We start from the raw sequence: 14,120 nt of genomic DNA on the forward strand, positions 1-14,120 counted from the left end.
ACGCGACCAGCAAGCCCATCTGACATCTATGACCCCACCTCACAAGAGGATTCACACCCGGCAATCTGAGGTACAGTGGTCTCCTCGGCTCTAGACTCTCTTTAATAGCAACCGCCACCCTCCACCCCTACCCTGGGCCTCGGCTGATGGAATGCACGGAAACCCGGTGGGCACATCTCGACCAGGGCACACCTTCAGTGCCCAACCAGGTCTCCGTAACGCCTATAATATCCGCTGCACCCCTGAATCAGATCATGTATTAGGGGCCTTATTGGCCACGGACCGTGCGTTGCATAACATCAGACGAAGGCCCAGGCTCTGAGGGTCTTGGCCATCCGAGGCAGGAGAAGTCAGGGGATCGGGCACGCGATCGCCTGCAAACATCGAACGCGTGACCCCTATGTCGATCGATCCCCCTTCCGCCATATCTGCCCCTCCACTTACCGTGCAAATAGACTCACCCTCACACAAAGGAACACACTCCCCCATAACCTCCGAACCCAATTGATAGTCGCCACGAGCATGCGCTGGAACTGGTTTCCTCCCGACGGGCTACCCCTCACCCACCTAACCCTCCCACCCCACCCAACACTACCTCCCCTTCCAACCCAGACCCGTCAGTTCCCACCTCCCTTAAAAGTCCCATTAAAATTCCCTTAAAACCCTATTAAAATAATTAATTAAAATCCCTGAGTCTCCTATTTTGGCATGCCATCTCTCGGGGTTCCAAAACCCGTCCTCAAGATGGGCCCTCGATAATGTGGGGGCCAGACCCGCGAGAGAGGAGTCTCGCAGGGCAAGAAGGTCAGCCGCTGTAAATGTCCGCATGATAAAGTCCGCAACAGACCCATCCTGGACCTGTCAAGATGGAAATTGACGCCAGTAGTTCCGAGTAGAAGACAGCGGGATATAGGTCTTGGGCGGTAGATGAACAAACCGCCATGATTCAGTCAGAGCTCCAACCCTCATCTCCAGTCCCGAGGGTGGTCTATGGGTGCGGGGGAGAGAGGATATAGTCCTACAATAGACAGGCTAGGATTGTCCAGGACCATCCTCAATTCCCCCTGTTGGGGACCAAAGGTCTTCAAAAGATCCCCTACCGATGAGGCATCTCTCTCCAAAAATCCGGGGGGGGGGGCAAAGGACTCAAAAAAGCCCCCATAGACGGTCCATAGACGTCCTCTAGATGGTAGCGAGGGCGTCCCCTGGACCCGTGGACAACCTTCAAGATGACAAAGAAGGCGACCATCGGGCCTCTTCGTGGCCGCCAAGCCAGGCCTCCAGCTGGAATAGGCCACTCACCCGTCGGGTTTGCTGGGTCAAGCCACAGTTCGCCGGACCCAGTCAACCACCAACAGGCTAGGCCCTGGCCAAGCCGGTCCAGCCAGGCCGCCACCGCCGCCACCGCCACCGCCACTGCCGCTGCCGGGGGGAAAGAGCCTCCAGGCCAGGCCGCCGCCGCCACTGAAGAACTCGGCCGCCGCCGCCACTGTTGGAAAAGGCCAGGCTGCTCACACCACCGGCACCACAGACGAGGGGTAACAAAGGGGAGAGAGGTTCTAAGCCCCTCCCGAAGCAGGGCCAGGCCAGGCCGCCGACCACCGCCGCCGGAAAACCGCCGGAAAAAACCGGCTGCCACCGCCGCCGCCGTCGCTGGAAAAGCCGGGCCGCTGCCGCCCAGCCAGGCCGCTGCCGCCCGGCCTGGAGAAGGCCGGACCGCTGGCGCCGCTGGAAAAGGCCCGGCCGCTGGAAAAGGCCAGGCCGCCGCCGCCGTCGCTGGGACAGGCCCGGCCGCTGGAAAAGGCCGGGCCGCCGCCGCCGCGGCCATCGTCGGCCGCACCGCCGGAGGGAGAGCGCTCCGGGACTCCTCCTAAGGGAACCCGGAGACGCCCCGCCTCAGTTTGCCCATCCTCCAACTCACCGGACTCTCCTCTACCCGGGCGGGGGGTCCAAGCTGTCAAAAAGACCCCCCCCCACCCGGTCTGGCCCGAAATAGGCCCGTCGCCGCATCAGCTGTTCAGCGGTGCGGCCGCCATCTTGGACATGCGCACAATGGGTATTAGGAAAGATTAGGAAAGATCCTCATGTAAACTGTTTAAGCTTCAGGAGGAGAGGGATATAAATACAATCAATAAGTCAATCAAATGCAGCAGGAATGGAGTACTTTAGGAGTGTATGTTGCAAAACAAGAAGAAATAAGACCAAGATTAATGGGTATTGAATGAATATGGATCGAACATGAGTGACTCATATGAAAGAAGTGTTTTTAAATATTTTTTATATGGCTAGAATGAATGAGGACCAAACTGCAATATGTTTTGGTCCGGCAGTGACCATATTTAATATTCCGGCCTATTTTCTCCACAACAATTCTGTGAAGTGGGCTGGGCTCAGAAAGAGTGCCTGGCCCAAAGTTATCCAACCAGCTTTCATGAGTAAGGGAGGCCTAGAATATACAGTCTCCTGGTTTCTAGGCCAGCATCTTCACCACTATACAAAACTTGTTCTCTGAGAAATTAATTTTTTTTTACAAACAAGTATCACATCACAATTATTTTGAAAGGAGGTAAAATAGGGATTACATCAATAGCAATAGTACTTAGACTAGACTAGACTAAACTAGACTAGACTAGATTTTTTTATTGGCCAAGTGTGATTGGACACACAAGGAATTTGTCTTGGTGCATATGCTCTCAGTGTACATAAAAGAAAAGATACATTCATTAAGAATTCTAAGGTACAATACTTATTGAATTAGAAATTCAATAAATAATTAATGATAGTCAAATAAGCAATCAGGAAACAATATCAATATAAATCGTAAGGATACAAGCAACAAAGTTACAGTCATACAGTCATAAGTGGGAGGAGATGGGTGATGGGAACGATAAGATTAATAGTAGTGCAGATTTAGTCAATAGTTTGACAGTGTTTGAGGGAATTATTTGTTTAGCAGAGTGATGGCATTCGGGAAGAAAATGTTCTCGTGTCTAGTTGGTCTGATGTGCAGTGCTCTGTAATGTTGTTTTGAGGGTAGGAATTGAAACAATTATTAGACCTTTTGCCAAGGGTTATATACAGCTTTATAGTGTTTTACAGCCCTCTCTAAGCAGTGTACAGAGTCAGCATATTGCCCCCAACAATCTGGATCCTCATTTTACCCACCTCAGAAGGATGGAAGGCTGAGTCAATCTTGAGCCTGGTGAGATTTGAATTGCCAAATTGCAGGCAGCCGGCAGGCAGCAGAAGTAGCCTGCAGTACTGCACCCTAACCACTGTACCACCGTGGCTTTTAGGATTGATTAGCCTGAAAGATGGCTTGACATTAAGCCACCATGATGTGTATAGGCTTTGGTGCTAGCGTAATGTATGAACATGGCCAATGTTTGCCTGATTGTTAGATCTGGGGTGAAAATCGAGATAACCACTAGATGGTAGCAAAGTTAGGCTTCTGTATCTCTTTACTGTCACCTAACGACCATCTAGATTTTTGCAACCTGATCTGATAGCCATAGAGAAGGTAAGAAAGATCTAGCCAGATCCCGTGAATGTCTACTCAGAAACGAATACTATATTTACTATACTAGTAAATATGGGAATAAATGGGACTTATTCTGAAAAGAGGAGCAAAAAGGATGGTAAGATTCAGAGTGGCAACAGATGAAAACTGATCTTATGAAATATTAGCAGTACAAGGTCAAAGGCCATAGGATGGCTCCTTTCTGCTCTCAGAACTTGTAAGACTGAAGCCCTGCATGAGTGCAGGTCATGCTTTAGGGAGGATGTGCCTTTTAGAATTGTATCTCAGGAGATTATAAAGGCATAGAGGCTTTATATCCTTATTTACATCCTTCATCTGAGGATCAGACTGACCCAATTCTTCCCCAGGCAACTGAGCATCTGTACCTCTTTGTAGGAAGAGATGACCCTCTCTGTGGCATCAGCTGCTGCAGACAAGAGACTCCGTGCTGTGGTAAAAGCCTCAGTCCTCAAGCTTACCAATTCTTGCTCTTCCATTTCCAGTGCAGCTTGTTTCACTGCCTCTGAATCTGGTGGAACAAAATTGTGACAGGGAAGAAAGGCTGGAACACTTATCTCAATTTCTCCATTGACTTCTACCGCCTAGAATCCCATTTTCTTATTAGGAATCAATTTCCTTGAAACCCCAATCTGAGGTCGCTTATTCATGCTGCAGTCTGGCACCTGTTGAAAACACCAGCATGAGAACCCTCCTGTGATGGGGGCCAGAACAAAAAAAAGGCATTCCTCCCCAAAACTATTAATCAAATAATACTCCAAATATTGCCTTAAAATGTTCCATAATAATGCTTCATGGGGAAGACATCTATTCATTCTTTAGTTTCCCTTAATCCTTCAAAGATCTGTGGCATTAGATGTAAACACTGAAATGTGAAGAAAGATTTTACATAGTTTAATCATTTTCCTGACATGTATTTGGGACAATTAACAGGTGAAAAAATTGTAACATGAAGGAAGTTAATACTGATAGTCCTTGACTTAAGACTGGTCGCCCTTCAAAGTTATGACAGACCCCCTCTAAAAAGGTACAATCCTGAAGTTATGTCCGCTGCAGATGGCTGCTTGTGAGATTGTGTCATGTGGCCCAGGAATGGTGTGGCCTATACTTTTTCCTTACCCAGATCTCCTGAGCTGTGAAGATCTTTGAAAGGTAAGTGAACAATAGGTGTGAGAAGGGAGAGGCCCAAGCAGCTGGGGGAACCCCAAGGTGTGGGAAGCAGAAAATGGGGTCTCTCAGAAGGTGGGGGAGGCCTTGGGCAATCTGAAACAGGTGGACTTGTGCCTGCACCAGCCCCCCCCCTTCCCCATCCTTGAGGCTTCCCATGCTCCACTTAACAACCTCTGTGTTTGTTTAACATGTTCATTTAACAAATGCATCAGAAAGAGCAGTGATAGGGGGATTTATTAAGTGAGGCAGTTCACTAAACAGCCCTCCTGACTCCAACTGTACTGAGCAGGCTCCATTCTGGCTCCAATTTGAGGACTACCTGTACATGGTCTCCATGAAGAGGTAACTGTATTTATAAAACTGCATTTATCATTGTTTTATTATATAAAATACAAAAAGAAGAAAAGAAAATAGGAAATTAAGGGAAGGAAGGGGAACGGGAAAAGGGGGTGTGAAATACAAGGGGAAAGAGAAAAAGAAAGAAAAGGGCAGTGGTGGGTTTCAAATTTGTTTACTACTGGTTCTGTGGGCGTGGCTTGGTGGGCGTGGCATGGCTTGGTGGGCATGGCAGGGGAAGGTTACTGCAAAAATCCCCATTTCCTCCCGATCAGCTGGGACTTGGGAGGCAGAGAATAGATGGGGGCGGGGCCAGTCATATTTTTTACTACCGGTTCTCTGAACTACTCAAAATTTCCACTACTGGTTCTCCGGAACTGGTCAGAACCTGCTGAAACCCACCTCTGGAAAAGGGGGCATTGACTTCCAACTCTTCCTAGAACAGAACAAGTTAAACACACTCCAATGTCAATGTTTTGCTTTTACACATTAATATATAACTAGCCATTTCTATCATCTTTCTAATCAACAAAACCAAGATCAAAGTTTCATTTTTTTCTTTACAAGCACGAATTCCAGAAATGATATTCAAATAAGAACATATTTTCCTCTTTAAATAATCAATTTAACGATTCCTGCTTTATCTTCCTTGCTATAGAAATAATAATGTATTTCTATTTGCACCTAGTAATATTTGTGAACTATCACAATTTTTATCTATAGCATTTATTGTATTCTTTGGCCTTACTGAAAAAAACAAACCGCTAGAGGGAACCATCAACAGGGGAAGAATGAATGATTTTAGGCTTTTAATGAAAAACCAATATATTTGGGAACTAGTGGAGAACCAACTGATAGGGGAAAGCTTGACTCCCTTATCCCAGTACTCATTCCTGTTTTTCCTCCTGCTCCTTTTACAATGGCTACCCGATCACAGCTGCAAAATTAAGGAAAGAGATACATGCACAGAAAACTCTCTGCTGCCATGTAGTGGTCATCTGGAGTCTTGCTGCCCACTTCTTATAGAATTACCTCTTCCTTTCCACTACCTCTCAAACTGGAGTTCTGAGCAAGTACTTGCAGCACCAAGAACAAGGTTACAAGTGAAAACAAGCAGGCATAGATAAATATGCGCCCAGGCCAAGTACTTGGTACCTGCGAAATATTTATTCCAACCTTGAAAAGATTGTGATATTTCAAGACTTCGGTGTTCAAACAACCTGCTTTAAACCAGGTGTTCAGAGCAACTCAGGTACTGCAGTTCTCTCCTATCTGTTCAGTTTTCTACTACCATAAGTGCATCTTTCTGTGCTTGGTTGCATTTTCCTGTGACTATTTCTATACTAGTGATTCTAGACATCTGGATCCGAAGGGGAAAGCATGAATTGGAGTGTAAGTGCACATAGCAATTCCTTTAAACTAGTATGTCTTTATTACTTGGGATCATGTAACTGTTGGCCTGCAATCATAGGGAAAAAAAGCATGTTAGCTTTAAGGAGGTACTGACACGATGCCATACAAACACTTGTGCTCACTATGAATCCATATCTCTACATCACCCAGCCATTGTCATCATGATGTTAGACAGAGGAATGGTTGGGTAACACCATTAATCACTAGTGTGGAAATGGTTTATATGAGAGCTGAAGACATGAGCCAATGAGAAGTTGCCCTGGGCTATTCTGCCCTCACTAAGCCTTCTAGTGAATTAGCAAATAGTATTTCAGCCATCATCTTGAAAATATCCTTAATGATTCCATATTGATGCTCTTCCAGCTCCTGCCTGTTAATAGATGAGCTTAAATGTCCATTTTATTATTTTGGGCCATGTTGCTCCCAGAAGAGCAGCGGTTTTTGCTTCTTTCTCCCATCCTCACCTGTTTCAGAATAGCCAGTAGCAGTGATGATCGGTACAGCCACCATGACCAGCCCAGCAGCACTCCACACATACTTCATAAGGAACTGTTCCAGCATCACATACCAGAGTCTCTCCAGAAGGAGCACGTTGATTTGAGAGGCCAGCTGATGATAACAATGCCGCAGAAGGGACAGCTCCACCTGAAAAGAGTAGGAGGAGGAGACAAAGGGACTTGAGGTTTACAACCACAAAGATGAAGGCATCTCCATATAGCTTTTATTTCAACAGTGTAAATGTACCAAAGAAACTCCAGTGCATGTAGACAAACTGATGTGTTTCTGGACCAGAGAAAAGAATAAAAACCAAATGAAATGGACAATTAGTTTGAGGGAGACACCTATTTTTGTAGGCTGGGTTCACAAATCATATGAAACTTTTAAAAAAATCACAATGGGTTAGTACAGGGGTCTGCAAACCTGGCTCTTTTAAGACTTGTGGATTTCAACTCTGGGAGTTGAAGTCCACAAGTCTTAAAAGAGCCAAGTTTGCAGACCCCTGGGTTAGTATATTGCGTGAATCTAGCCATAATGGTCTAATCAGAATTTATAATGTGGAATGTTGTTCAGATTTAGGCAATTGTAGTTTATAAACCAAGATGAAAAATACCATGAGTTACTATAATATGCAAATTATATTGCAGAGCAGATAAACCTAAAACTCAAGAGAACCCCAGATAAAGAATTTAGTTTATTATTTCTACAATTATGAGAAGTTACAGCCAAATTATCCCACCCCCAGCATCAGTGCCTTCTGCAGCATATTTATATAAAAGAGTCATCAACCCTTTATTTCTATGGCAGGGGGGAAAATCACCTATTAGAACTTAGATCAGCAGCCTGTCTTTAAAGAAGTTGGAACAGGATATGTTAAAAAGATTTTTAAAAAGAAGTAGCAGAATTAATCATCCCCTTGTTGTCTGTCATGTAGGAAACACTATAGGTTAATTCCAGCTTGTGGTTTAGTACAATGATATGATAATATGATAACAGAGAAATGAACCAATCTCTAACGTCTTAGTTATAATTCTCAATAAACTCAAATACAGCAGAATAGAGATGCTTAGATTTTAATTCTCCTTCTTCTGTCACTTGAAACTTTTTTAAACAGTATATATAAGCACTGCTACCTCTATTCCAAGGAAAGTATCCTGCATGACTTTCTGCTCCTTCAGCTAAGCTATTGTGAAAGAACAGGGATGGGTAAAAAAAGGAAAGATGTTTGCTGTCATCGGTGGTATGTATTACTCAATGAATGAACTGCACTGAATTGTCCCTCTCACTCTGCAGAAGGGTTACATTATTTATTAATATCCCACCTTTATTATTTTTATAAACAACTATCCAATTTTCTTTCCTCCACCTATTTTCCCCACTACAACCACCTTGTGAGGTGAGTTGGCCTGAGAGAGTGATTAGTTCAATGTCACTCAGCCGGCTTTCATGCCTAAGGTGGAACTAGAACTCATAGTCCTTATAAACAGATGAAAACAAAAGATAAAAATTCTAGACTTTAGTTGCTCTACAGCAAAGTTCTAAAAATCTCTACTTGCAATTGAATTCTGTGGAACTCTCCCCATCCCAATTTTAGTTAAGAATTTAAAATTGCAGCCCTTTTGTCCATTTTTGTTCATTTCCTTATCTTCTCTAACTCATATATATATATATTCATGCATACATACATACATACATATATATATATATACATACATACATACATACATACATACGTATACATATATGTATATATATTATATATTATATATTATATATATGTATACATATATATATATATATAACACCCGCGAAAACCTCAGAAAACATATATGTTCATAAACATAACATAACATAAAAAGATTTTTAAAAAGAAGTAGCAGAATTAATCATCCCCTTGTTGTCTGTCATGTAGGAAACACTATAGGTTAATTCCAGCTTGTGGTTTAGTACAATGATATAATATGATAACAGAGAAATGAACCAATCTCTAACGTCTTAGTTATAATTCTCAATAAACTCAAATACAGCAGAATAGAGATGCTTAGATTTTAATTCTCCTTCTTCTGTCACTTGACACTTTTTTAAACAGTATATATAAGCACTGCTACCTCTATTCCAAGGAAAGTATCCTGCATGACTTTCTGCTCCTTCAGCTAAGCTATTGTGAAAGAACAGGGATGGGTAAAAAAAGGAAAGATGTTTGCTGTCATCGGTGGTATGTATTACTCAATGAATGAACTGCACTGAATTGTCCCTCTCACTCTGCAGAAGGGTTACATTATTTATTAATATCCCACCTTTATTATTTTTATAAACAACTATCCAATTTTCTTTCCTCCACCTATTTTCCCCACCACAACCACCTTGTGAGGTGAGTTGGCCTGAGAGAGTGATTAGTTCAATGTCACTCAGCCGGCTTTCATGCCTAAGGTGGAACTAGAACTCATAGTCCTTATAAACAGATGAAAACAAAAGATAAAAATTCTAGACTTTAGTTGCTCTACAGCAAAGTTCTAAAAATCTCTACTTGCAATTGAATTCTGTGGAACTCTCCCCATCCCAACTTTAGTTAAGAATTTAAAATTGCAGCCCTTTTGTCCATTTTTGTTCATTTCCTTATCTTCTCTAACTCATATATATATATATTCATGCATACATACATACATACATATATATATATACATACATACATACATATATACGTATACATATATGTATATATATTATATATTATATATTATATATATGTATACATATATATATATATATATATATAAAACACCCGCGAAAACCTCAGAAAACATATATATATATATATAATATTTTCTTATCTAATATTTATCTTCTCTCAGCTGTCCTACTATACCTTCTTCAAGCCTTATTAATCTCTCAGAGCATATAGCCTTTGGATCAGAATTCCATGAATCCTACTGTAGTTTGACATTTTCTCATCCACATCAGGCATAATATAAAGGAATCATTAGGTTAGCTCTGTGGTGTATGGCTACTGTAGCTTTTATATGCAAACCGGTAATACAAACTGCAAAGATTAACTGAAAATTCACAAATGACTAAATATGGAATAAATATATGCCTCTAAGAATCCTCTAAACTTCCTGGTGGCACCTACAAAATCCAATACCTGATACAATGCAGACATCTACCACATAACAAACGTTATTATGCCTAATGCTGGTCATGGGATATTACTGAGCCCTTGCTTGAAAAAGCAACTGTTGCACTTTGATCCTTTTTTGAAAAAAAATCGAGGTAAACCTTGAAAACTTTTGTTTCCATTTGCTTGTGATTTTTGTGTAAATATGACTTTAAATGGCTCTTAATTATGGAGAGACAGTTGGCCTTGGAACATACTTGGCAAGGCAGCATTAGCACTGAAGAATGGGGACAGGTCTATTAGCATAAAATTCTCTTTCCCAGTGTTAAAACATCCTTTCTTCCGCCATTCTTTATCAAAAGGAGTTTTGATTTACCCCGATATTCCTTGCTGGTATTCCTTATTTCTATATTTGAGAATCAGAAACTCCCCACACCATACACATTTACTGCCCTTCTGTTTACTCCTCTGCCTGGGAAAGTAGGAAACATTAAAAGACAAGCCGGTGCCAAACTTAGAAGGCCTCGAGGCTACTTCAACTGTTTGAATTAGGTAGGATCAACAGAAACCAAGAAAGATTTTTGCAGGAAGTTGGAAAGGACTAAAGTTAGCAACAAGGACAGATTATAGATTATAATCAAGGTTAGAGCCCTAGATGTGCCTCAGGACATATTCAAGGAGACAACAAAGGAAGGAAGTAAACAAGGGTGCTGGTCTAAATCTGTTTTGGGACAGCTTCATTTCGCCTAAGGCAGAATTGAAACTGAGTTAGCTGCAAGGGGCTTTTGGCATAGTTCTACAGGAGATGGTGGTAAACTACTAATGCAGAGAATAAAAATACAGTATCCCCTCTCTACTTTTCTAATTAGACTGTGTTGTCATTCCTCATTCAGAACTAGAGGAGTCCAAATAGCCCACAGAATACTTCTCTCTAAAAAACTTAACTTCTACTAAAGAATATAGCATTCTGCCTCCAACTTTACCTTATGCCCGCCATAGAAGGCAATCTCTTCTGAATTGGCCACCACACGAGAATGCATGTAGCGCAGCTCTCCTTTCCGGCGTGCTTCTTCAGCTACCAGTTGGCCAAACTTTGGTGAACAGGCACGTAGCACCTTGGCAGTGATACAGACTACCAAACCAGCAATAAATGAGGGCCAGGCTGTGTCAGCCCCCTTTGATCTAGCTGAACTGACCAAGGTATAGGAAGTCACAATGAGATCAAGGACAGGCTTGGTCAAGTTTGAGTAGAGATGGGCCACGGAATTAGCGAAGGCCACCAAATCTTCGGTAAGCGACTGGTCCGGGTTACGCAACCTTCCATCCATGTTGCTGACCCGATAGTAGGTCTGGCCCTCAAAGTAGAGCCGATAGGCATGGTCCACTAAGCGTCCACGGAAGGCCAGGCTCAGTTGTCCTTCCAGGTACCGAATGGCACTGTTGACAAAAGTGGCTGGCAGGGCAATGAGGAGCCACTGAAGAAGCTGCCACGTAAAGTCCCGTGGGTTCTTACGGACAATGCAGCGGGCCAAGCGTCCATCCAGCTGGGCCACGTAAACCGAGAGGAAGGTGCGGCTAGCAAGGGCAGCTGAATGCAAAGCCAAGAGTCCCGTCTGCCGGCACAGTGGCCCGGGGAACAGCAACCTCAGGAGTCGGAGGAGACGGAGGAAAAACACCTTGTTTACACCAGGTGGTGATGCAGCGTCCACCTCCAGTTCCCTCCACTTTGCTGTTGACTCCCTGGGGCTGGTGGTCTCTGCATTCACCTGGTGGAGGACTGAGGCAGCCCACTGTCTCCGCAGGATGGGGTACAACTTCCTGGCCCCATAAGCTGCCAACAACAGTGCCACGGCTGCTCTTTTGGCGGTGATTCCTTGGCTCAGCCGTGTGGCTACTTTGGCTGTGGTGAAGGGCATAATCACAAGGGCTGGGAGGCAGTGCCTCCGCTTCGGGCTTCTGCTTTTCCTCTCCCAGCAAGAAGGCAGCTTCCTCCGGCTAACTATAGCGGGGCTGACTAGCTAGCCGGGAGTCGGCTCTCAATCCACAACGCCCAACCCTCGGAGTGACAAGAGGGGGAGGGAACTGAAGAAAGGCCATCCCTCAGACCATAGAGAGGACGAGAGAGGGAGGACGATTCTACAGGTGGCCGGTAGAGGGCGAGGCCGGGAAGGAGGAGGTTTCTACTTCTTCGTTCTGAGGAAAGCAAAAAAACAAACCCAAAACGCCAAGTTTCGAAAATAGTCCCGTGACTTTGCTATTCCGGTCCTTACTGTCCCTCTTCAGTCCGCTTCACCAAAGCCTTGAAGGCCCGTACCTTCAAAGAAACCAATGTGCTATAGTAGTTTTGCAAATGAATACGTTTGTTTTGGAATTGCTATGAATCATTCATTATACCGCAGGGGCTGGAATCGGGGCTTCCCCCGCCCCTCCTAATAATAAACTGAAATGGACAACCACGTTATCAGATGACTGTAGTTATAAATACCGTATCATTGTGTCAAGTATATTAGTGGTCATTTGTATGTAACGCGTCTGTGAATAAAGACAATTTACTTGCAGGATCGCGTTGGAGAAACGGCATGCTAATCAGGATATGTTAGTGCTAGTTGTCTCCATTCTATCTCTACTACTACGCTGCAAGATTGGAGAAATGCAGCTACTGCATCGAACCCGTGTAGAGCTAACAGAAGGCAGAAACTGTTGTTGTCCCTACACCGAGACTCAAATATCGTCTGAACAACCACAGTGAAGGTGTGACCTCATCAGAGCTACAAAAAGGGACGCAAAAAGGAAACTTTTGTGGGAGGAATGGGTTTTTGTTGTTGATTGAGTGCTGGTGGCTGACTCAGTTAAATGCAAGATGCAACTTCCAAAAGCTTTAGGAATAATTTGTCTAAATGAATTGGAGAGTTCAAAACATATTAAAAGAGATTAAAAGTAGAATCTACTTTAATTGTTAACACTGTGGAATCTGAGGAACAAATAATAGGCCACAAAAATTCATATGAGGAGCACTGCTTTGAAGCCATCTCATTCATCTCCTTACAAAGTCCAGGAGAAAAATCTGTTATTTCAAAAGTATGTGGTGATTTCCGATAATGTATTTTAATGTATCATTTACAACACATCTGCTGGTGCTTTTCTGGCTCCCAAAAAGGGGATTTCATAACTCAATGTATTTCATCAAACAGTAGTATCGATACTTTCGCTATTATATTCTTAGGATCCTTATATAACCAAAAGCCAGAGGGCAAAATAGTTGCTTTGAAGCAAGAGGTTTGCCAAGAAACCACAGCCTGATCTATGACTACATAGATGACTTGTTTTTTCCCAGATGTGGAAACTCAAATCTAAATTGCCAAGCTTGGTTATCCTGATATTATTTGATACAGCATCATCTAAAACTAAGTGATTATGCAGGCTATAGCAACTGTGAGATGCTGAGAGCATCTGCTGCCCTCAAGCTGCAGTTCCTGGAGCTGTTTTTACTTTTAGATTTATAACTCAGCTTTATTGCAAGAACTGAAATGTATAGTTATTGTTTGCACTTTTCCCTACAGGGATAACCCTGCAAGGTAGGACACACTAAGAGAGAATAACAGTCCCCAAAACATTCAGTGGCTGAGGGTGGGCTACAACTAGGTCTCCCTGGTTCTAATTTTGAACACTAAGTGGACTTTCCCACTGTATATCTAAAATTGGTTGCTATGATGCCAATGGAAGAAAGAGGGCAGAGCATGAGGCACTATTGTTCATGTGTTACATACTAGACACAGAAGTGCTCATCTCTTCCCAAAGATACTTATAGTTCCTACCGATATTAGGATCTTCAACCTGTGACTTGGCTTCTGCAGCTCATCCCAGCCTCCCAGTGAAGAAAACATTGTTGTCAATCTGTTTCTGTTCCTTTTATAGAATATTTTTTTTTATTGGCCAAGTGTGATTGGACACACAAGGAATTTGTCTTGGTGCATATGCTCTCAGTGTACATAAACGAAAAGATACCTTCATCAAGATACAACACTTAATGATAGTCATAGGCTACAATTA

At 43.2% G+C, this 14,120-nt stretch overlaps 1 protein-coding gene across 2 annotated transcripts in view; it reads right to left on the reverse strand.

Moving 5' to 3' along the window:
* Window positions 1-12,348, reverse strand: part of ABCD1 (ATP binding cassette subfamily D member 1) — a 28,621-nt gene extending 16,273 nt beyond the window's left edge. The window contains exons 1-3 of one of the 2 annotated variants that reach the window (XR_009153107.1): window positions 11,054-12,343; window positions 6,922-7,102; window positions 3,907-4,049 (exon numbers count right to left, since the gene is read on the reverse strand). Coding sequence is in view for 1 of the 2 variants with exons in the window: in XM_058165976.1 (XP_058021959.1) it covers window positions 3,907-4,049; window positions 6,922-7,102; window positions 11,054-11,986 (1,257 nt within the window). In the remaining variant the exon portion in view is untranslated. Of the gene's footprint in view, window positions 1-3,906; window positions 4,050-6,921; window positions 7,103-11,053 lie in introns of both variants that reach the window. The other variant, XM_058165976.1, reaches the window with a different exon arrangement.
* Window positions 12,349-14,120: the final 1,772 nt, after the last annotated feature.

This window comes from Ahaetulla prasina, chromosome 2, assembly GCF_028640845.1.
Source record: "Ahaetulla prasina isolate Xishuangbanna chromosome 2, ASM2864084v1, whole genome shotgun sequence".
In the NCBI taxonomy this organism is placed as follows: Eukaryota; Metazoa; Chordata; class Lepidosauria; order Squamata; family Colubridae; genus Ahaetulla; species Ahaetulla prasina.